The 24,876-nt window shown below is 42.6% G+C and overlaps 1 protein-coding gene across 4 annotated transcripts in view; it reads right to left on the bottom strand.

Annotated features, from left to right (window-relative positions):
• Positions 1–16,229: 16,229 nt before the first annotated feature.
• The window catches only part of UAP1 (UDP-N-acetylglucosamine pyrophosphorylase 1), a 40,902-nt gene continuing 32,255 nt past the window's right edge, over positions 16,230–24,876 (bottom strand). The window contains exons 9-12 of one of the 4 annotated variants that reach the window (XM_039245977.1): positions 24,600–24,650; positions 20,529–20,595; positions 19,019–19,134; positions 16,230–16,726 (exon numbers count right to left, since the gene is read on the bottom strand). In XM_039245977.1, coding sequence (XP_039101908.1) covers positions 19,042–19,134; positions 20,529–20,595; positions 24,600–24,650 — 211 coding nt within the window. In that variant the 3' untranslated portion in view covers positions 16,230–16,726; positions 19,019–19,041. Of the gene's footprint in view, positions 16,727–18,560; positions 19,135–20,528; positions 20,596–24,599; positions 24,651–24,876 lie in introns of those variants that run through there. The other 3 variants (XM_039245976.1, XM_039245979.1, XM_039245980.1) reach the window with 3 other exon arrangements.

Here is a 24,876-nt window from a genome sequence, read left to right as displayed (position 1 = left end):
TCTTTTTCTTTTCAACTCCGTTGAAGCCTGTTATCAAGATTCCCGTCCCATTTCCCAACAGCTCAATAAATGGGCCTGAACAGAATTTAGTGTCCTCGGGCCCTTTGCTCTGGGACTGCCCAGGGCCAAGTACGGCCCGCCAAGTGCACTGTCCCTCAGTATGTCTTTTCTGAGCAGTGGACAGATGTGTGCGGAGAATACAATAAAGGGAGGGAGAAAAGTATGAGAAAAGCTTTTCCACTGAAACAATGATGCTTTTCTAAATATAGCTCAGATGTTGATTAGTTATTCCCAGAACTGCTCTTTGGTGTTCCCTGCAACTACACACACCCACACCCACACCCACACACACACTTTCCTATAAATAAAGAGGAACTGCAGCAAAGGCTCAGGAACAGTAACTGACTTGGGGCTGGTGTTGCATAACCCTGTCGTGATTCCCCGTACCTCACAGCAGCCTCAGCATGGCCCTGGTGACGGCCATCTGGCCCTGACCATCATCTGGTCTCCCTCTCGGGGTGCTTATGACCCTTCCTGCTTTGAGACTGCAGGCCAAACCAATACCTTACCAAGTTGCCTTTCACTTGAATTGCTGCTTATGGAGTTCCCTGGAAGCAGTTCCCATTCTCCCTTGACCTTGAGAGCAACACACAACTATTTCTTTCCCTTTCTCTTTCAAAATCTGTACTTGGTGGATCCAGCATTTTTCAGAATGATGTTGGGCTCAGGAGGAGGGGTGCCAGGAAGCAGACAACATAGTACTTAAAAGCATAGTTTTTTAGAGTCAGGTTGATCGGGGATTTCAATCCCTATTGGGCCATCTACTAAATTATGGAATTAGGGAATTGTAGGTAAATTGTTTGAACTTTCTCTTTGATCAATGGATTATTTTTAAATATATTTCAAAACTTCAAAATACACAGGAGAGTAAAGTGCCTATTTTTCTTGTGAGGTATAATTTCCAGAGTAATGGGTGCCTGAGTGGCTCAGTCAATTAAGCATCTGACTCTTGATTTCAGCTCAGGTCATGATCTTACTTACAGTTCCTGAATTCGAGCCCCACGTCGGGCTCTGCGCTGACAGTGCGGAGAACTGCTTGGATTCTCTCTCTTCTTCTCTCTTTGCCCTTTCCCCACTCACTCACTCTCTCTCAAAATAAACATGTTTTTTTATATTTTATTTATTTCTGAGAGAGAGAGAGAGAGAGAGAGCGCGAGCAGGGGAGGGTCAGAGAGAGAGAGAGAATCACAGAATCTGAAACAGGCTCCAGGCTCTGAGCTGGCAGTCAGCACAGAGCCCGATGCAGGGTTCGAACCCACGAACCGTGAGGTCATGACCTGAGCTGAAGTCGGACACTTAACTGACTGAGCCATCCAGGCACCCCTCTCAAAATAAACATTTTTTTAAAAAGTAAAATGAACAAATCTTAAGCGCTCAGCTTGAATTTTTACAAATATGTGCACATCTGTAAACACCACTCATCAAAATGGGGAGTATTGCTAGCACTCACCAAGCTAACTTAGTAGATACCCCTTCCATAGATATTAATATTTTGACCTTTTTCACCAGATTCCTGTCGCTAATGCTTGATCATCAAATATAAATGGAATAGTATAGTGTGCACTCTTTTGGGTCTGACTTCATTATTTAAAAAAATTTTTTTAATGTTTATTTCTTTTTCAGAGCAAGAGACATAGCACAAGCAGGGGAGGGGCAGAGAGAGGGGAGACACAGAATCTGAAGCAGGCTCCAGGCTCCGAGCTGTCAGCACAGAGCCTGATGCAGAGCTCAAACTCACAAACTGTGAGATCATGACCTGAGCCGAAGTCGGAGGCTTACCTGACTGAGCCACCCAGGTGTCCCATATCTGACTTCTTGCTTCCAACATTATTGCGAGGCATTTTGGTCAATTTATGTGTAACATTTTAAGAACCTGCTATTTTCCAACATGGCGGCACCATTTTATACTGGCACCAGTCAATATATAAGGGGGTTCCACATCCTTGCCAACTTTTGGTATGGTCAGTTCTTTTAATTCTATTAGATGTGTCAGAGTACCTCATCATTAGGTTTTCATTTCCATTTCCCTAATAACTAATGATACTCAGCATCTTTTGATGGGCTTGCTATCAATATACCTTCAATATATCTTCCTTTGTGAAGTATCTGTTCAAACTTCTTGTCCGTTTTTAAAAATAGGTTGTTTTCTTTTTATTGAGCTTTGCGAGTTCTCTATGTATTCTGGAAACAAGTTGTTTACCAGATATGTGATATGCAAACATCCTCTAACAATCTATGGCTTGTCTTTTCATGGTGCCCGTTGATGAACAGAAGTTCTTAGCATGAATACATTTTTGGTTTTTTCTTCTATGGATTGTGCTTTGGTGCTATAGAAGAAATTTTGGTCTAACCACAAGTCACAAGAGTTTCACCTGTTTTCTTCTAGAAGTTTTATAGTTTTAGGTGTTACATTTAGGTCTATGATCCATTTTGCGTTAATTTTTACATATAGGACAAAGAATAGACACAAGTTCACTTTTTTTTTTGGTCTACGTATAGCTAATTGTTCCAGGATCATTTGTTAAAAGGACTATTCTTTCTCCACTGAAATGCCTCAGCCTCTTGTTGAAAATCAATTGGCTGTCTATGTGAGGGTTTATTTCTAGCCTCTATTCTGTCTTATTGATGTATTTGTCTACTTGTCATTACCATACTATCTTGATTACTGTAGCTTTATAATAAGTCTTATTATCAGGCATAAGTTCTCCACCTTTGTTCTTCTTCAAAGTTGTTGAGGTTTTACATTTCCATATGCACTTTAGAATATTCTTGTTAATTTCTGCAAAAAATAAATAAATAAAAAGCTGCAGGGATGGATATTAATTGGGATTAAGTTGAACTTATAGTTCTTTTCATGTGTCTGCCAGCCGTCTGGATGTCTTCTTTGGAAAAGTGTCTATTCATGTCTTTTGCCCATTTCTTCACTGGATTATTTGGGTTTTTTTGGTGCTAAGTGTGATAAGTTATTTATCGGTTTTGGATACTAACCCTTTGTCTGATAGGCCTTTTGCAAATACCTTCTCCCGTTCTGTTGGTTGCCTTTTAGTTTTGTTGATTGTTTCCTTCTCTGTGCAGAAGCTTTTTATCATGATGAGGTCCCAGTAGTCCATTTTTGCTTTTATTTCCTTTGCCTCTGGAGACATGACAAGTAAGAAGTTGCTGCAGCTGAGGTCAAACAGTATTGCCTATTTTCTCCTCTAGCATTTTGATGGCTTCCTGTCTTACATTTAGGTCTTTCATCCATTTTGAGTTTATTTTTGTTTATGGTGTAAGAAAGTGGTCCAGTTTTCCCAGTACCATTTGCTGAAGAGACTGTCTTTTTTTCCACTGGATATTCTTTCCTGCTTTGTCAAAGATTTGTTGCCTATGTTTGTGGGTCTATTTCTGGGTTTTCTAATCTGTTCCATTGATCTATGTCTGTTTGTGCCAGTCTTGATGATTGCAGCTTTGTAATACAGCTTGAAGTCCGGAATTGTGATGCCTCCAGCTTTGGTTTTCTTTTTCAGGATTGATTTGGCTATTCAGAGTCTTTTCTGGTTCCATACAAATTTTAGAATGATTTATTCTAGCTCTGTGAAGAATGCTGGTGTTGTTATTTAAATATTTTAACAGTATTTGTTCTTCCAATTCTTGAGCATGGAACGTTTTTCCATTTCTTTGTGTCTTCTTCAACTTCTTTCATAAGTTTTCTATACCTTTCATCATACAGATCTTTTCTCTCTTTGGTGAGGTTTATTCCCAGATGGCTTATAGTTTTGGGTGCTATTGTAAATAGGATCGATTCCTTGATTTCTCTTTCTTCTGCTTTATTATTGGTGTGTGGAAATGCCACAGGTTTCTGTACACTGATTTTATATCCTAAGACTTTACAGAATTCATGTTCAGGCAGTTTTTTGGTGGAGCCTCTCAGGATTTCCACAGAGTATCATATCATCTTCTAAAGGTGAAAGTTTGACATCTTCCTTGCCAATTTGGATGCCTTTTCTTTCTTTGTGTTGATTGCTAATGCTAGGACGTCTGCTAGTATGCTGAACAGCAGTGGTGGGAGTGGACATCCCTGTCGTTTTCCTGACCTTAGGGGGAAAGCTCTCAGTTTTTCTCCATTGAGGATATTAACTGTAGGTCTTTCAATAGGGCCTTTATGATGCTGAGGCATGTTCCTTCTATCCCTACTTTCTTGAGCGTTTTTAATCAAGAATGGATGCTGTATTTTGTCAAATGGTTTTTCTGCATCTTTTGACAGGATCATATGGTTCTTAACCTTTCTTTTCTTAATGTGGTATATCACACTTGTTGATTTGCAAATATTGAAACAGTCCTGGATCCCAGGAATAAATCCCACTTGATCATGTGACTAATTCTTCTAAAGTCCTGTTGAATTTAATTTGCTAGTATCTTGTTGAGAATTTTTGCATCTAGGTTCATCAGGGATATTAGCTTGTAATTCTCCATTTTAGTGGGGTCTTTAGTTTTGGAATCAAGGTATTGTGGGCTTCATAGAATGAGTTTGGAAGTTTTCTTCCATTTCTATTTTTTGGAAGTTTGAGAAAAGGAGGTATTTAATTCTTCTTTAAATGTCTGGTAGAATTCTCCTGGGAAGCCATCTGGCCCAGGACTCTTGTTTGTTGGGATTACTGATTCAACTTCTTGGCTGGTTATGGGTATGTTCAAATTTTCTAGTTCTTCCTGTTTTAGGTTTGGTAGTGTGTGAATTTCTAGGAATGTGCTCATTTCTCCCAGATCGCTCAGTTTGTCGGCATATAATTTTTCATAGTATTCTAATTGCTTGTATTTCTGTGGTGTTGATTGTGACCTCTCCTCTTCTATTTGTGATTTTGTCTATTTGGCTCCTCTCTTCTGTTTGATAAGTCTGGGTGGGGTTTATCGATTTTGTTTATTCTTCCAAAGATCCTGCATTTAGTTTCACTGATCTGTTCTACTGGGATTTATTTTTGTTTGTTTCTATACCGTTTATTTCTGCTCTTTTATTACGTCCCTTTTATTACTTCTCTCTTCTCCCTTTGCTAGAATAGGAGCAGCAATTAAAGTTAGGTTTTGTATTTGGGACCTTCCTTGCTTCTTGAAACAGGCCTGAATTGCAGTGTACTTCTCTCTTAGGACTGCCTTTGCTGCAATCCAAAGATTTTGAACTGTCACATTTTCATGTGCTTCCATGTATTTTTTTTTTTTCATTTCTTCTTTAATTCCCTGGTTACTCCATTCATTCTTTAGTAAGATGTTATTTCACCTTCATGTATTTGACGGCTTTCCAAAAATTTTCTTATGATTGATTTCAAGTTTTATAACGTTGTGATCTGAAAATATGCATGCTATGATCTCAATTTTTTTGTACCTGCTGAGGGCTGACTTGTGACCCAGTATGTAATCTATTCTGGAGAATGTTCCATGTGCACTTGAGAAGAATGTGTATTCTGCTGCTATAGAATAAAGTTTTCTGAATATATCTGTTAAGTCCATCTAGTCCAGTGTGTCATTCAAAGCCATTGTTTCCTTGTTGATTTTCTGCTTAGATGATCTGTCCATTGCTGTAAATTGGGTATTAAAGTCTCCTATTATTATGGTATTATTACAAATGAGATTATGTTTACTATTAATTGATCTATATATTTGGGTGCTATCAAGTTGGGAGCATAAATATTTACAATTGTTAGATCTTGATGGATATATATCCCTTAATTATGATAAAATGCCCTTCTTCCTCTCTTGCTACAGTCCTTTTTTTTTTTTTTTAAGTTTATTTATTTTGAGAGAGAGTGGGGAGGAGGTTACAGAGAGAGAGGGAGAGGGAGAATCCCAAGCAGGCTCCATGCTTTCAGTGCAGAGCCCGATGCAGGGCTTGAGTTCATGAACTGTGAGATCGTAACCTAAGCAAAAATCAAGAGTTGGGCACAACTGACTGAGCCACTCAGATGCCCCAAAGTCTTTGTTTTAAAATCTAATTTGTCTGATGGGGCGCCTGGTGGCTCAGTCGGTTAAGCATCTGACTTGTCTCAGATAATGATCTCATAGCTCATGAGTGTGAGCCCCATGTGTCAGCTGTGCTGACAGCTCAGAGCCTGGAGCCTGCTTTGGATTCTGTATCTCCCTCTCTCTCTGCTCCCTCCTCTGCTCATGCTCTCTCTCTCTCTAAAAAATAAACACTGAAAAAAATAACATTTAAAATCTGGTTTGTCTAATATAAGTATAGCTACTCCAGCTTCCTTTTGACATCCATTAGTGTGATAGATAGTTCTCCATCCCCTTACTTTCAATCTACAGGTATCTTTAGGTCTAAAACAAGTCTCTTGTAGGCAGCATATAGATGAGCCTCTTTTCTTTAATCCATTCTGATACCCTCTATCTTTTGATTGGAGCATTTAGTCCATTTACATTGAGTGATTACTGAAAGATAGGAATTTAGTGCCCCTGTGTTACCTGTAGAGTTGGTGTTTCTGATGATCTTCTCTGGTCCTTTGTCATCTTTGTTGTTTTGGTCTTCTTTTTTCTTTTTCTCCACTCAGAGCCTCCCTTATAATTTCTTGCAGGGCTGGGTTAGTGGTCACAAACTCCTTTAGTTTTTGTCTAGGAAACTCTCTCTCTCTCCTTCTACAATGATTAATTTTCAAATGTTAAGCCAGCCATGCAATTCTAGGATAAACTCCACTTTGTTATAGTACATCAGCCATTTTATAGATCACTGGGTTGGATTTTCTAAAAATTTTTAAAGAATTTTATACCTATGTCTGTGGTAGCCAGCCTCTTAGATGATCAGCCCAATGACCTCTGCCTCTCTTGAGTTGACCAATACAGTATTGGAGAAGAGCTGCTATATCACTTCTGACACATTAGCTTATAAAAGACATGGTGGCTTTCATCTTGTCCTCTCTCTTGCACGCTTGGATCACTCATGCAGAGAAATTCCACCTTCCATGTCATGAGCTGTCCTATGCAGAGGCCCACATGGCGAATGGACTAATAAGGCCTTTTGCCAACAGCCAAGTGAGTGGGGTTCACATCAGATTCTCTAGCCCTAGCCAAGCCTACAGATGTTTGCCAGCTTGGCTATCTGACTGCAACCTCATGAGAACCTGAGCCAGAACCATCCAGCGAAGCCATTCCCTAGATTCCTAATCCCCAGAAACTGTAAAAAAAAATTGTGTTGTTTGCAGCAATAAAAACAATAATAATAATACAGACACCATTAAATCACACAGGGCATTTGATCCTTCTAGGCCTTGCTTTTAAGCTTTGTTATGTTGGATAGGAACCGCATTTAATCTACGTGGGCCCTTAATCCTCTGCCCAGTATCCTATGAATTACAAGGCTTTCCTCTCCAGACACTGTTCTATCTTCAAAGAGTTTTCCTTCAGCCTCAAGTGTTTTGTTTTATACCATTAAAAATTTTTTTTAATTGAAGTACAGTTGACATACAATATCCCATTTTTAGGTGCACAATATTCAGCAATTCAGACAGAAAAAGACAAACGTCACATGATTTCGCTCCTATGTGGAATCAGATAGTTTCTTTCTACACACATACGCTGATCACACTCAACGGAGTATCCACAGGGGTGCTTTTGCAGATCTCCAGCCTCTTTTTTGGTGCACCTCTCTCTTGTCTAGCAGGCTACCCTATGAACTCTGGCCACCTTGGCTTCTCCAAACTCCTACCTCCATCCTCTCAACTCAGGGAGATTGCCAGGTATTTCCAGGTTCCTCTGTGTTATGTTAAGGCCTGAAAATTCCCTCAAGGCAGCAAGCTGGGACAACCACAGGGCTTGCTTCCTTTGCGCCGTCTTCCAGGGATCACAGACCTTCACTGGCTATGTCCAAGGTCTTTAGTGACACTATTTCATTTTTTTTTTTTCTGGCTTATCAATTGTTTCAGATGGGAGCGACAAACCCAGCCTCTGTTTATTCTGTCTTCATTAGAAGTGGAAGTTGCAGTAGGCTTCCCTTAAGCTCCAGAGAAACCCAACCAACAGGATGTGAGTATGTAGACAGAAATTTATTTTAAGGGATTAGCTCATGGAATTTAAGTCCAAAATCTGTAGGGTAGGCTGGCAGGCTGGAGACCCAGGGAAGAGCCAATGTTGCAATTCAAGTTCAAAGGCCATCAGCTAACAGAAATCCTTCCTGTCCAGGAAAAGTCAGTCTTTGTTCTACTAAGGCCTTCAACTGATTTGACAAGGCCCACCTACATAGTGAAAGCCAATCTGTTTTATTCAAAGTCAAACAATTTAAATGTTAGTTACCCGAAACACCCTCAGAGAAACATCGAGAATAATATTTGACCAAATACCTGGGCGCCATGGCCTAGCCAAGTTAACACACAAAATTAACCATCACAGTAATATTTCTAAAATAAATAATTACGTCGTTAGGAACCAGGATTTTCAGCTTAAGTTTAAAAGAGACACAAACAGAAAACCAAAGAAGCTTATTTTTAAAAATTGGAGTTAACAGTATAAACTCAGTCATATTTTTCTTCTTCAAAACAAACAAAATGGGGCACCTGAGTGGCTCAGTTGTTTAAGTGTCCAACTCTTGATTTCGACTCAGGTCATGATCTCATGGTTGAGATCGAGCCACACATCAAGGCTCCATGTTAAGCACAGAGCCTGCTTAAGATTCTGTCTCTCTCTCTACCCCTCTCTCCTGCTCATGATCTCTCCCTCTTAAAAAATTTTTTCTTTAAATGTATTTTCTAGCTTGGTCCTCTAAAAAGGCCTACAACCTCTGGCAATAAATATTCTTGGTGCCCAGATTATCATATCTAAATACCATATCCTATTAAAAGGAACTGAAGCTTCTTGGAGAAATGGCTTCCTTCAGTAAGTTGGACTTTTTCCGGTGCTGGGCACCACTGAGTACCTCTCTCCTGCAAGGGCTTATAGTCTCATTCAAAGGTGACCCTTGTGAAGTGTGTAAGAATTATCCACATTTAACTTGCATGAGGTTGAATCGCAGACTCTGGGAACACAGAGAGAGGAGGGTGAGGACCGTGGTGCCTAGAAACCGGCCCCTGCTACATCCCCTGACGATAGTCATTATTTACACTCTCATCCCAGAGCAGACTGGATCATTCTAGAATGTAGTCTCAGCCCTTCAGTCCAAGAGTGTAGGCTTGGTTTCACAAGTAAATCTGGATTTACAAATCTAAATTTTCACTGCAAGATTTCCCCTAAAGTCAGAAAAGTAAAATGTGTCACAATAAATGAGCCAATAAATGTATTTTATAAAACATCTAGATTGGTATTCAAAACAAAACAAAAAACAAATACCTGCCTCGAGTAGGACTAGAAATGTTTAAGCTGATCCTGAGGCATGAAGAAGCTACAGAAGAATACTAGAATTATGTTAGAAGGACACAGAAGCCAATTCAAAAGGGCTCACTGGTCCAAACTAATAATGCCTGTAATGCATGGAAACACACTGAACATCAAAAATCACCGAGTCCATATTAATATTCAGGATGAGGGAAGGCTTCTGTGGCCACCTCTGGAGAGTGCTGGGGCCAGAGCTCGTGCCCTTGGAAACTGGTAAAGATTCAAGCATTTATCCTGTTTTTGCTGTACTAGGCAATCAAACAACTGATGGAAGTGTTTCTTTATAAAGAATTCTTGCTAATCAGTACAAACGAAGTTGACAGGAAAATCTCATTTTTCAGCCCCTAATGAAATACTGGATTTGGAAAGAAGACTCAGTAGCAGCTAAGACATTAGAAGAAAGGTTGGTGGGGCTGAGAACACCTACAGAATTAGAACAAACAATCCTTAAGAACACCAGTCAGGGGTGCCTGGGTGGCTCAGTCATTTAAGCGTCCCGACTCTACCTGGGCTCAGGTCATGATCTCACGGTGGTTTGTGGGTTCGAGCCCCACATGGAACTGTCAGCAGGGAGCCTGCTTGGGGTTCTCTCTTTCCCTCCCTCTCTGCCCCTCCCCACTCACACCTGCACTTTCTCTCTCTCTCTCAAATAAACATTTTTTTCAGTTAAGAAAATCTTCACATCACAGACACACGCCTTCTAGTGAGATTCAACAGGAAGTACACAGAACCGTCTATAAAGTGTTTTTATGGGGGAAAAAATGAACCTGAATCTGATCAAGTCTCAGACATAACAAGTTTTCAAGAAACATGGGAGAGAGAGGAAAATGTTACATGGAAATGAAATCCAAAATCTACAAAACAAGACTGGAAAAACTACCAGTTTTTTCCAAAGAAATAAACATTTTTTTTTAAAAATGGACACACACAAGTTAAACCCATTTAAGAAACATCACAAAGGCAGTAAGTGGACTTTAAACGCTGATTCAAATAAATTGATAGTAAGAAGGTATTTATGTGATACTTGGGGACATCTGAACACTCTCTGGATCTTATCTGGTGATATGTTCATCCATTTAGCCTGCTGTAACAAAAACACCACAGACTGAGGACTTCAAAACAGAACTTTATTTCACACGGTACTGGAGGCTGGGAAATCCAAGATCTCGGCACTGGCCGACCTGGTGTCTGGTCAATGTCTGCTTCTTGGTTCATTGATGGATGATGGCCATCTTGCCATATCCTCGAATGGCAGGAGTAGGAAGGGAACTCTCAGGGTCTCTTTTATAAGGACCCTGATTCTGTTTCTGAGGACCCCACCTTCATGACCTAGTCACCTCCCAAAGGCCCCACCTCCGAATATTATCACATTGTGTTAGCGTTCAACATACAAACTGGCGGGGGGGTCGAGAATCCACAAACATTCAGTGCATGGCAGATGATATAAAGAATCATTATTAATTATAAAGGTTTTTAAGTTGTGTGGACACACACACACACACACACACACACAATTCTAGCTCTTAACATGTATACTGCAGTATTACATCCAAAATGTAGAACTGATTATGAAGTCATCTCACAGAGGCACTGGAGGCGGGCATTAAATGAAAACAAGATCAGTCCATGTTAATTGTTAGAAACTACGTAACAGAGGGTTGTTATTCTGTTCTCTACTATTGTGTATACTTAAAATTTCTAAATAAAAAAATGGAAAAGAATAAGTCTCTGGATTCAGACTTTGGGTTCAATTTCCAGCTCTGCTTCTAACTAGTTTATGGACTGTACAGTAGAAGTTCAGACCTCACAGGACAGTAACAAGGACTGGGTGAGACGATGCAGATGAAGTGTTCTAAGCAATGCCTGGCACATGGTAAAGTGCCACCGTAAGATGTTAGCCACAGTTATCCTTACTTGATGCTCACTATGGTATGTTCATGAGATTTAATCTCTTTGTCACAATGCCCATCAAAATACCACCAGCATCTTTCACAGAGCGAGGAACAAACAACCTAAAATTTGGATGGAGCCACGAAAGACCCCGAATAGCCAAAGCAATCCTGAAAAAGAAAAGCAAACCTGGGGTTATCACAAGTACGGATTTCAAGCTGTATTACAAAGCTGTAATCATCAGGACAATATGATACTGGCACAAACACACACACAGATCAATGGAACAGAATAGAAAATCCAAAAATGGACCCACAACTATGTGGTCAACTAATCTTTAACAAAGCAGGAAAGAGCATCCAATGGAAAAGAGACAGTCTCTTCAAATGGTGTTGGGAAAACTGAACAGCGACATTCAGAAGAATGAACCTGGACCAATTTGTTACACCATATACACGAAAATAAATTCAAAATGGAACAAAGTCCTAAATGTGAGACAGGAAACCATCAAAATCCTAGAGGAGAACACAGGCAGTAACCTCTGTGACCTCAGCCGTAGCAACTTACTAGACACATCTCTGGAGGCAAGAAAAAACAAGCAAAAATGAACTACTGGGACTTCACCAAGATAAAAGCTTCTGCACAGTGAAGGAAACGATCAATAAAACTAAAAGGCAGCCTATGGAATGGGAGAAGATATTCGCAAGTGACATATCGAATAAAGGGCTAGCATCCAAAATCTATAAAGAATTTATCACACTCAACACCCCAAAAACAAATAATCCAGTGAAGAAATGGGCAGAAGACATGGATAGGCACTTTTCCAAAGATATCCAGATGGCTAACAGACACACAAAAAACTGCTCAACGTCACTCATCAGGGAAATACAAATCAAAACCACGATGAGCTACCTCACACCTGTCAGAATGGCTACAATTAACAACACAAGAAACAACAGGTGTTGATAACGACGCAGAGGAAGGGAAACCCTCTTGCAGGCTTGGTAGGAATGAAAACTGGTACCGTCACACTAGAAAACAATATGGAGGTCCCTCAAAGGTTTAAAAGTAGAATTACCCTACAATCTTAGCAGTTGCACTGCTAGATATTGACCCAAAGGATATAAAAATATAGATTCAAAGCGATACATGCAGCCCAATGTTTATAGCAGCATTATCAACAATAGCCAAACTATGGAGAGGGCCCAAATGTCCATCATCTGATTCATGGATAAAGATATGGTATGTACGTGTATGCACGCATGCGCGCGCTCTCGCACACGCGTGCGCACACACACACACACGGAATATTACTCAGCCATCAAAAGGAATGAAATCTTGCCATTTGCAACAATGTGGATGAAGCTAGAGTGTATTATGCTAAGGAAAATTAAGTGGAGTCAGAGAAAGACAAATACCACATGATTTCACTCATATGTGGAGTTTAACAAACAGATGAACATATGGGAAACGGAAAAAAAAAGAAGACAGAGAGAAACAAACCATAAGAGACTCTTACATACAGAGAACAAACTGAGGGATGCTCAAGGGGAGGTGGGTGGGGGATGGGCCAAATGGAGTCCTGGGTTCCATACATAAGTGATGAATCACTGAATTCCCCTCCTGAAACCAACATTTCACCTTAGGTGAACTAACTACAATTTCAGTAAAAATTTTAAAAAATGATAGCAATAATAATCTTTTTGTCCAATTTCAGACCTTTTAGAAGTATATGCATTCAGAAAAATTTTAAACTCTAAAAGGCAATTTATCAAGTCTCATTTCAATCTCATACACATCACCTATGTTAGTCTATATCTTGCTGTATAGAATACGCACGAGTTCTATGCATCATTCTGTAAAACAAAACAAAAACAAGCAAAACAAAACAAAACACTTTGCCCACTAGAAAGAAATCTGAGAAGGAACACTTCCTGAGAAGCAGAATCACTGAGGTAGAAATGAGAGAGCTGATGTGGAAACAGTGAGTCACTCAATGATAATAATAGACTTTCTGTCCTTACGTCGTCTTCTAACTTGGTTCAGAGCTTTGAAAACACTATGTCTATATAAACATATTTGGTGTCACCGCTGACTCACTGAGCTTTTGGCAAGCCTCCGAGCCCTTCGTCTTTGGGAGAGTAATCGAAAACTGCATTCATATACTCCACCAGAGGACTCCTGTTCTCGCAGAAAGGCTTTCTCTCAAAGCGCATTACCTTCAATTCATACCAACCGATTGCTTCATACGTCCCTCCAAATTAAAACATTATTATACAGCGCCAGTGAGGAAGCTCCAAGTAATGGCCGAGGTCAGAGATAACAGCATATGAAGCCACGTTGCCTGACACTCCAATGGTGCACTGTCCACATTCCATTATCTGAAGGCATGTCTATATTCCACGGACTTCACCACAGCCAATGTTACCTCCAAGTTCTCTAACAGCAGCACCTAACTGGTTAATGTGAAGACCCTTGGTTTATTTATCCTTTGAGACTTGATAAAACTTTTTATCATAAAATTGCTAAGAAAGCACCATCAAAAAATTTGTGAAATAAAGAAAAACCCAACCATAATGTCATCACCTGACCACATTATTTTACTTTATATTTCTCGTTCCAACTAAACTCCTATTTTTTATTTATTTTTATTTTAGAGAGAGTGAGTGAGCGGGGCAGAGTGGCAGAGGGAAGGGAAGAGGGAATCTCAAGCAGGTTCTAAGATCAGCGCTGAGCCCAGTGCGGGGCTCGATCCCATGACCGTGACATCATGAACTGGGCCAAAATCAAGAGCCAGACGCTCAACTGACTGAGCCACCCAGGCGCCCCTAAAACTCCTATTTTTAAACCAAATTATTGCCTAACTTTCTCTTTTCCCCTACCACCCTCACTCTAGCTTTAGGAAATGCTATGAATTGGAGAGGGATAAAATTCAGGAAGAGTCTGATGTGGGGATGGTTCTTTCTAGCAGTGTGAGGTACTTGCAAATGGAAATCATCCCCAGAATGCGTGTTCCCTGGCTCCGCCCACCTTTCCCATTTGTGCTGTGCTTCTCAAGAGATATGTTCTTCACTTGGGGCCTCCCTTGTCTGATTTCTCAAACCCAGAACACATCCAAACTCTTGTTCTCCTCAACTTCACTGCCGACGTCTGAACTAAGTCTCTACCCGCAAGTCAGTGATTCTCCCTCCTGGATGCCCTCTAGAATCATCTAGTGTTTTTTCATAAATTAGGTGCCCAGGCCTTCCACCAGACTGAGAATCACAATCTCTAGAAATGGAGTATTTTTTTTTAATCTCTCCAAGCGATCCAGAGGGTTGCACAGGGTTGAGAACCATTGTCCTAGCAATTACAAGCATCCTGGTCAGTTCTTTCCAGCTCCATCTTCTACTCTTACCACCATGGCTACTGTCTCCTCCATCTTTTAAAGAATAAAGCTCACATGAGACAGATCTAGTTGGTTTCTGGCTTCCCCTTTTCTTGCTCTACACACACTGGCCTGTTTCCCCCTAGGGTATCTTCTTTTTGGTACTGCCCCTGACTTTTCGGTTAGCCTGCTTAGAGCAGTGGTTCCCAAACTCTGGGGTGCATCAGAATCACCCCAAGGGCTCGTCAGAACAGAAGCTTCCAAGCCCCACCCACAAATGCATAACACAGTGATTCTGAGAATGTGTGTTTCTACCAAGTTTCCAGGGGAGACTGATGTACCCGGTCAGGGGACCACACTCGGAAAGTCACTGTTACACGTCTGCTCACTAACCCTACAACTTGGACATCACCTGGCAAGGTGATGTGCCTATGTAGCCCCTCCTCCCCAGTCACCAAACTCCCATTAATAATCCATATCGAATCACAACACACATTTGATTTTAAGGCAACTAAATCCAAAAGAATCAGAGTTAAATTATCTGAGAGCTTGCTATGAGCGAAACATGGTTCTGATTAATAAAAACCTCACTGGTTTTTTGTAAGACATGTTAGAATTATTAAGGTACGTTTTCTTGTTGGAACACAAACTTCGGGCCATAATTTGAGAAAGGAATAACCCTTCTCTCAAAATGACAGGGTTCGTCGTTGAGAAGTTGTGTCGTACCAAACTCCAGTTCATAATGATGACCTTTACCTTCCACAGACCTTGCTTCCTTGCATTCTAGCACTAAGTCATCTTTGCGTTAGTTAAGGGGGTTACTTTTACTCCCTGAACCAGAACGCAAGGCAGGTAAGGAGAGGGCGCTGTGCTTTTCATCCCAGGTAGGTGCTGGGCACATGACGGGCACTCAGCCCTCACTGGCTGACTTACTCCATCACTTTCCAACATGCCTTCCCCACACTGGGGCTCCCTGCGGGGCCACGAACTGCAAAAGCATCAGTCTTGGCCAGTAGAAAACCAGACTTCCAAGCCAACTGAATGACCTGTGTCTTAGTCACTCTCTTGGATTATGCATTTGTCCTGGCCTCGTTTTACCTGGATAGCGGAGATCTGACTGTCCCATGATGAATCACTAAGAGGAAACACTGCAAACAGTAAGCCAGGGTTAGCAATAAACCCACACTGTTACCAATAACAGCCCAAACTGGGGAAAAGAAGGGCTAGAATTGAAAATAAAATTCTTTTTGTTCATCTTTAGATGTTCACCCTGTAGATGTCCCTAGTAATTCCTTTTTAGATATCAAAACTGCATCAGTTTCAAAAAGCAAGAGGGAAACTGAGGAACAAAAATCAAATATTCAAATGACTCAGCCTATTAGGCTTATATGTTCATTTGTGACTATCAGTAATTTTTTTTTTACAAATAGTTTATTGTCAAGTTGGTTTCCATATAAAACCCAGGGCTCATCCCCACAAATGCCCTCCTGCATGCCCATCTCCCCCCTCGCCCCCACCCATCAGTCCTTAGTTTGTTCTCAGCATTCAAGAGTCTCTCATGGTTTGCCTCTCTCCCTCTCCCCACCATTTCCCCCCCTCTCCCCGATGGTCATCTGTTAACACATTTGCAAGGATGATTTCAACAAATCTCAAAGTGATATTAACTCACATGTAAATTCTACCACACTGTTGCCAAATGATTCTAATTTATATTTTTATAACCATTTTACCCAATTCTGTATTTTCTGAATTAGGACAATTATTTACCAAGGACTCATGAAGCTGTACAATGTGGCCACCGCGTAATGTCGCGCTCAGCAGCTCCCAGACACTGTGCCCTCACCGGACCCGGTGTCCCTCAGCCGCCACTGCTCTCCAGTAAAGCCACTACCCCCACCCTGCCCATCCCCCCCCTTCCTGGAGTTAGCCACCTGAGCCTAACAATGGGGAGAGAGGAACCGCAGGTGACAGTCCAGGAAAAAGGAAACGAAGCGTACCATTCAGGTGCTAACACTGGGCAGTTCTGGCCTCACAGTCCATTCGGAGCTCGTTCTGATGGAGAACTCAAACCTCACAAATCTGAGAAATGGAATGAATAACAAGAGCAAAGCTGGGCTGTTACTGAGAGGAAAGAGAAAATATGCGAGACACACTATCTAGACCTTAGCTCAAAAAAATACATTTGGATAAATATAAATATTACGTACTTTCTAGGGCGCCTGGGTTGGCTCAGTCAGTTAAGCGTCCAACTTCGGCTCAGGTTTGAGCCCCACACAGGGCTCTGTGCTGACAGCTTGGAACCTGGAGCCTTCTTCAGATTGTGTCTACCTCTGTCTCTGCCCCACCCCTGCTCACACTCTCTTTCTCAAAAACAAATAAACTTTTTAAAAAATGTGTATTATATACTTTCTTTTAAAAAGTGACCCTTAAAACTTCTACTTGTAGAGAAAAGACCCACCTATAACATTCCATCTTGTGACAACTTGTTAGTGAAAGATAAAACTTCCGAATTTCTTCTCGAGACATAATTTTTGGAATTTTTTCATTTATCCAGATGTTAAATTTTATGCTTCGGTCAATATTTAAAAGTTCCATAAAACGCATTTATAAAGCTCAAGATTTTCATGCAAACTCCATTTTAGACCTAGAGAATGCTTCCTTTTTTAAATTTATTTTTGAGAGAGAGAGAGAGAAAAGGAGACAGAGAGAGAAAGAGAGAGATGGTGGGGGAGGGGTAGAGAGGGAAGGAGACAGAGAACCCAAAGCAGACTCCACACTGCCCATACAGAGCCCAACATGGGACTCCAACTCAGGAACCATGAGATAATGTAACCCGAGTCAAAGTCAGACACGTAACCGACTGAGCCACCCAGGCTCCTTGAGAACCCTTCCTAATGACCAATGAGCTATGGCCCGTATCTTAAGGACCCACCTCTTTTTGCTCATCCTCTAGATGGAAAAGAAATCCTGCCGTGCTAGTGATTCGCTCACCTGGGGAAAGGCCAGAAGGCTGTTCTTCTGAATTCCCAAGTGCCACCACATATTTGGGTAAAAGAGTGTGAGCCAGTGACGTGAAGCCAGGTTTCCCCGCCTTCACTGTGCTGCCGTCGGGCCAAGCATCCTCGGCCGCAGGAGCCCCCGTGGGCTGCGTGTCTAGCAGCATCACTGGCCTCTCTAGCTCACCCCAGGCCGGCGCCACCACCCCACCCTCCCCGCGGTGACACCACCAAAGGCCCCTCGCTGGCAGCAAACGGTCTCTGGTTCAGAGCTGTTGGTATAAAGTGACAGGAGGGTAAAGTCCAAAGACAAACATTCATTTAAAAACAGACACTGTGAGGTGTCTGGGGGCTCAGTCACTTAAGTGTCGGACTCCCGATTTTCTGCTCAGGTTCACGATCTCATGGGTTCGTGAGTCTGAGCCCCGTGTCGGACTCTGGGTTGACAGCGTGGAGCCTGCTTGGGACCCTCTCTCTCCCCCTCTCTGCACCTCCCCTGCTCTCTCTCTCTCTCAAAATAAATAAACTCAAAAAAAAACCCAAAAAACTAAAAATATGGGGGCGCTTGGGTGGCTCAGTTGGTTAAGCCTCCGACTTCGGCTCAGGGCATGATCTCATGGTTCGTGGGTTCGAGCCCCACATCAGGCTCTGTGCTGACAGCTCAGAGCCTGGAGCCTGTTTCAGATTCTGTGTCTCCTCCTCTCTCTGCCCCTCCCCTGCTCACACTGTCTCTCTTCTCTCTCTCCCTCTCTCAGAAATAAATGAAACATTTAAAAAAATTTTTTTAAATAAAAATAAAAACCACGAGGCTACAATTTCCCAGAAGCGGCAGCTTGGTTTTTTGCATTATCGCAAAGTTTTCTCCCAAGTTTCATATCTTCCTAGTGGAATAACTTCCTCAAGGTACAAATGACAACTTCAGAGACAGGAAGAAAAGTTTATTTGGCTGTCCAATTATTTTCTTAAAAAAATTTAATTTTTGATAAAATAACAGACTTTGAGTACCAAAGAAACCTCTCGACACACATGAGGACACACTATTACTATGCACAACTTGGCAAACACGTGTCTCCAGCTGCACGCATGGTGGTGCTGAGCACCCCGCCTACACCCAAGCAGTAGGACGCTTCCCAGCTGACCAATGTCCTCCTTGGCTTGGAAAACAAAGTATACAATTGAAAATATAAATAAGACCTTCAATGGGCTGAGAATCATAAAAATGCTTTCTGCAGTTCAGTCATCTGCATCTTGGGGACGACGCAGGAGCTGTGAGAGCTCGACAAGTGACGTGAAACCCTGTGGATATTCACGTGTGACTTTTCCAGGAGAGGCCCTGAAGCTCACAGTCGGTCTCAAAAATAAAAGCTATTCTTACTGTGGTAGAATGTGGCTTCCAGTTCATAGGCCGTTCTTCACCAGCTCGTGGACTCCGTTCTCATCAATAATTAAAGGCGCATGGAATTCTTTATCTGCCACATAACTTTCTATTCCCTGAATGAAGGGTTGAAATGAAACATAGTTAGAAAATTGGCAGGCGCCGCTCATACGATGTAGGACACGGTGACTATACTGAAGATTTAAGGCATGAATGCCAAAAAGTTGGGTTGAGATGCAGAATTTATATTTTTCTTTACTGTTTATTTATTTTTGAGGGTGCGGGTGCAGAAAGAGAGAGGAAGACACAGAATCCAAAGCACAGAGCCTGACACGGGGCTCGAACTCCTAGACCGCAAGATCATGACCTGAGCCAAAGTCAGGCACTTAACCAACTAAGCCACCCAGGCGCCGCGAGATGCAGAATTTAAAGGTGGGTAAAAATCTATTTAGTATGCTTTTTAAACTGGGGTTAAAGAGCAATTTATAGAGGCATAAAACAAACAACAAGGAAAGGAAAATTACTCTGATTATATAATTTCTGAAGTTAATAAGACGTTAGTCATTCCTCCCACCCTCACCAGCCAACACAGCTCACTTTCTTAGCAACGTGACCATCTCGGATCTGATGCTGGAATGAAGCAAGGGCTCTCCAGAAAAAATATCTCCTATCAGACGAGCAGGAACCCCTAAATCCCCCAGTCCTAAAAGTGAGAGTACTAAGTGTACGAACAAAATAACCCTTGGAGGGAAAAAATTACACTGCATTTTAAAAAGCCAGATAGCCCATAAATACAGAAAACAATCTGACAGTGGCGGGGGGCGGGGGGGAAGGGATGGGTGAAGGGGAGCGGCAGGTGGAGGCCCCCAGCCGTGGAAAAGTCACAGGGACGAAAGCTCCAGCACAGGGGACACAGCCAATGGCCCTGCAGTGGTGCTGCAGGGTGACAGATGGCGGCTACACCTGTGAGCACAGCGGAACGCACACACTTGTGGACTCACAAGTTGTGCTCCTGAAAACAACGCGACAGCGGGTGTCAACCATATTTCAATTAAAAATAAAAAGCTAGATAACTTGTCTAAAAAACAGAGCCAACTTTTCTGAAAGATCATTGCATTTCAATGTGTAAATGAAATGAACTAAATATTAAACATTCCATCTGTGGGAACTAACCCAGTCGTGGGACAGATGCAACCTCTTTTCTTACTCCCAGGATGAGCAGGGCAGAACAGTATAAGGATCCAGGCGCCCGGGCGGCTCAGTCGGTTAAGTGTCTGACTTCAACTCAGGTCATGATCTGGCGGCTTGTGAGTTCGAGCCCCGCATCGGGCTTGCTGCTGTCAGCACAGAGCCCACTTCAGATCCTCTGTCCCCCCCTCTCTCTGCACCTCCCCTACTCGGGCAATGCTCTCGATTTCAAAAATAAATAAACATTTTTCTCATTAAAAAGATAAAAACAGTATCAGAATCCTACTTTTAAAAGAATGGGAAAAAGCAAAATCAGACTTACTTCTCCAGCATAGGAGATAAGAGGAGAGATTTCACACTGAATCGGTACATCATTGGCATCCTTCAAGCTAAGGAGAAAAAGCAGACGTATTAAAGGTTTTGCTTCTCAATGTCACTGCCAGAGCAAAGGTACACACCAGCCCTTTCCTCTGAGAAGCTTGCAGATAAGCGAACTCTCCCAGTTAAACAAACAGAACAGGCTCTATCCTGATGGCCACCAGATTCTCTGAGGATTAAGCTAACATGAACTTGTCATGGTCCCGAAGACACTATGCAGGGCGAGTGCCAGTAATTACCAGTGGGTCTTCAAAGCACTTCATCTATATTGTTACACATCTCTGCTAACATACAGCTCATGTTTTATCACTGCTAAGTTTTAATGTGATAGAAAAGGGGCTATATACGGAGTATATACTATGGTCCAGGCCAGCTGCTAAGTACTCAGAATCCTTCATATTTCACCTTAATCCTTGCCATGACCTTGAGAGTTAAGCACTAACAGGCACAAATATTCTAAAGCTGTGCTGTCCAAGTACACTGGCCACCAGCTGCGTGCAGTTACTGTTACTGAAACTTAAATTTTTTGACTTAACTGAAATTCTGAAATTCAGTTCCTTGGTCACAAAAACCACACTTCGAGTGCTCAGTAGCTGTGAGTGGCTAGTGATGCCCAGTCAGACGGCACAGGCGTAGAGCATTTCCTTCACTACAGAAAGATCTACTGGAGCAGCGCTGTTCTAAAGGTCAGTTATTTCCCCGTGTACATCTTCCGTGCAATCCAAACCTCCTAGGTGAGCTGAGCTATGATTTAGTCAACGTTTCAAAGTGCTTCTCTGCTACGCTGACCCAAGTCTCTTTTCGAAGAGCCGAGGCAGAATGCAACCCAAGCAAAGGCAAGGTCGGAGTCACCATTTGCTTCCTCTAGGTCACATTCTAACATATATAGCCACTCGATCCTGAGTTTCTAAGTTTCCGAAGTTTTTAATATGAAAGTCAGTAAGTAGCATTTTTAATATTGCTTAAAGGCAGGAGACCTCTAGGATTCTCCACCGGAAGGATAGAGTGCACACAAAAACTAGTCTTTTACAGCCTCACACCGTAGCTCTCTTTTGTTTTCCCAAATATGTATCTGAAGCTTTGGTGGGTGGAGTCAGTAAAATCACAGGACGATGCCCACGGTTCCTCTTCTACCAGAACCACGTAGGGGCGCCTGGGTGGCTCGGTCAGTTGAGCCTCCAACTTCAGCTCAGGTCATGATCTCACGGTCAGTGAGTTCAGGCCCCGCATCGGGCTCGCTGCTGACAGCCTGTCAGTGCAGAGCCCACTTAGGATCCTCTGTCTCCATTCTCTCTCTGCCCCTCCCCCCTGGCGAGCTCTCAAAAGTAAATAAATATTCAAAAGAAACAAACAGAACCATGTAGCTGGAGTTTAAGATGTTCCAGATCCTTCTCCAAATTGTCCTGCTACCTACTTTCCACTCAAACCAGTCAGCTGCACACACACGGGATTATTCCCAGTCATTCTCAACTATGGTCAAATAAAACTTCGGACTACCCAAATCATACCCATCCTCCAAGATTCGGCGCAAGCGCCAACCTTCCCTGGACCACCGTAGCCCGTAGTGATTGCTCTCATTTATGTATTTATACAAAAAAAAAATTTTTTTTGATGGGTATGTGCTAGGTCACTGCCTCCTAAATAATTATGAATTAGTACTTATGCCATACATGTACTACATCAACACACACTGCCTGACGGTGTTACCTAACTGTCACACACTGTGCCGTGCCAGCAGGCCTCCTGTGTCGGCGACTGCGGTGATGGGGGCTACAAAAGCTTGCCGGCTGAATGGATACATGAGCCATGGAGGGACATGGCTGACAGACTGATGTGGAGAAAAGACGAATTAAACTATGCGGCACCCGTCTATCCAGATCTGCATCAGATTCTATCGAAGGAGCTCAAGACCTCTGGTCCCAAGCCTCCGGGGCAGCCTGGAGTCATATTAAACTCCTGGGAAAAACAACAACCCATCCCCCGGAGAAGACACACACACCAGCCCAGTGGCAGCAGAGCCGGAGGGGGATGTGGCGTGCCGCGATCAGAAAGGGGTTTTGAACCCGACGAACACGGAGCTGACAGAAATATAACTTCACTTCTTGTACCACAAAGACACCTCAAGAAACTATTAAAACACCTTTTAAAAATGAGGGCAGTCACTTTTAAGAAAGCTGGATGCCCAGGAGGAGGAAAGACAGAAGCTCCCCATCACCAAACGCAAAACCGCAGGCGATCGGCAACTCCCACCCGTGACAGTTGTGTCCCCCGATCCTCTGGCCAAGCGTACTTTTGGGAACTGACTGCTCCATAGGCGTTAAGATGAAAAAATGAAAGTAATGTCATTTGGTCAAAACTCTGCATCCTTGTTTCCATTCTTTCAGAGTATCTCCCAGTTGTTTCCTTTTATACAAAGTACTCCCTTCTCATCTCTCGCTTTCAAGTAATCTTTTTCTACTCTCTTGAGGACATCCTTTAGAGATAAGAATTTTAGCAGGAATGATTTTATTTCTAAGTCTGCGATCTCATGTGGGGCCCAACTTTGATTTCAGTTTAATTATTCTACAAATGGCTAAAATGACATCAATGGGGAGAAAAGTACTAAATAAAAGAACTCAAACAGGAACTAATGTTTAAATCACTTTGCATCTCAACTGAGGTAGCTGATGCTGATTTCAGCTGTATCATTAAGAAAATATTTCACTTTTGAGGTTAAAAGCTGTGGCTCGGGGCACCTGGGTGGCTCAGTCAGTTCAGCCTCCGACTTCAGTGCATGTCATGGTCTGTCAGCTCATGAGTTCGAGCCCTGCGTCAGGCTCTGTGCTGAGAGCTTCAATTTCTCTGTCTCCCTCTCTCTCTCTCTGCCCTTCTCGTGTACGTTCTCTCTCTCTCTCTCTCAAAAATAAATAAACATTAAAAAAAAAAAAAAGCTGTGGCTCAGGGAGAAGGCTATTTGGGGTCAAAAATCCATTTCTTAAATTTTAAGAGCACCTTGCTTCCACGTTTTAAAAATGGTGGACAGGACAGAAAATAACAAAGCATCCGCATCCCAGTTCGCAAAGGCATGAGGGGCAGTGGTCATCTGAGGTTCCTATAAGAAACTAGCCAGACCTGTGAGTCCACTTCCTTGTCTCCGGACAAGGAGGCACCGACACCGACAGGGACTCGTCTCTGCAGGGAAAACGTGAGTGACACCGGCAGGAAAATTAAAAAAAAAAAAAAAAAAAAAAAACATTTAGAAGGATGAAAATGGCATCCCAGGGACTCTCCTTCTGAGATAACTCTCGTCTCCAGATCTTCTGCCCTGGACATGTTTCCCAAATTATCTCCAACACTTAAAACTTCAAACTAACCCTCGTCACTTTTCAAACGTAGCAAGAACATCAGGCCGTCTTTTCAGCTGCAAGGATGATAGCTTTTCCAAACTCTGTCAATACCCAGATGAGAGGATCCGTGTTACTTCTAGCGAAAAATTACCTGCCCTTCAGACAAAAAGCTTCTTTCTTTGAGCGCAGGATGAGAACGGACTAAAATTAACACACAGAAGGGAGCTGTCGGCACGAGACAACGTTAAAAGAACAGTCATCTCTGCGTTATTGGATACGTCAGAGGCGGTTAGCCTTTCCACGGAGAGCACATCTCCAGTTCAGTGAGACGCCTCCACGGAATGTTCTTTCTCTCTAGCTAAGCCCGGGGTCTCGACTTGCTCTCCCGGCCTGTCACCTGCCCGAGACCTTACCGGCCACCAGTAGCTGTGTCACTGCAGGCTCACACGTCCACAGTCGGATTCTTTAGTAGAGCATGCTCCCCATTTCCAGCATGCACGGAGACCCTGAGTTAGTGTCATCCCGACAAACACCTGCCACCAGGTAAGCACAGGACACCCCCACCACAGCCTCGACCATCCACCCACCCCGGGCGGCCACAAGGCAGAGCGCTAAGCTACGAAGGCCAGTTAGTACGGAGGGAAGCACGGCCCCGTCACCATGCGCCGCGGGCGGGCTGGGATATTTACTTGAGATTGACAGCAGCCGTGGCGGTCTCTGACTTGCCATGTGTAGCACTGCTATGTAGGAATAAATAAGCATTAATGGGAATGGAGAACAAATCACACAGTAACAATGACGTGGAAATGCAAAACACACTCACTCGACTGAAAGGCATGTATTTATGGTAACGTATAAATGTGGCAAAGGAAATCGGAAGAGGTAAAAAAAAAAATGAACTCCACGGCCAGCGATGAAGCACGAAAGACAACCTGACACACCACAGAGCAAACCTGTTGACGAGAC

The sequence above is a fragment of the Hyaena hyaena genome, unplaced genomic scaffold, assembly GCF_003009895.1.
Source record: "Hyaena hyaena isolate Hyena2069 unplaced genomic scaffold, ASM300989v1 scaffold_275, whole genome shotgun sequence".
NCBI lineage: Eukaryota > Metazoa > Chordata > Mammalia > Carnivora > Hyaenidae > Hyaena > Hyaena hyaena.
Note: the sequence above shows the minus strand (reverse complement) of the source record. Positions and strands in the feature narration are given on the sequence as shown.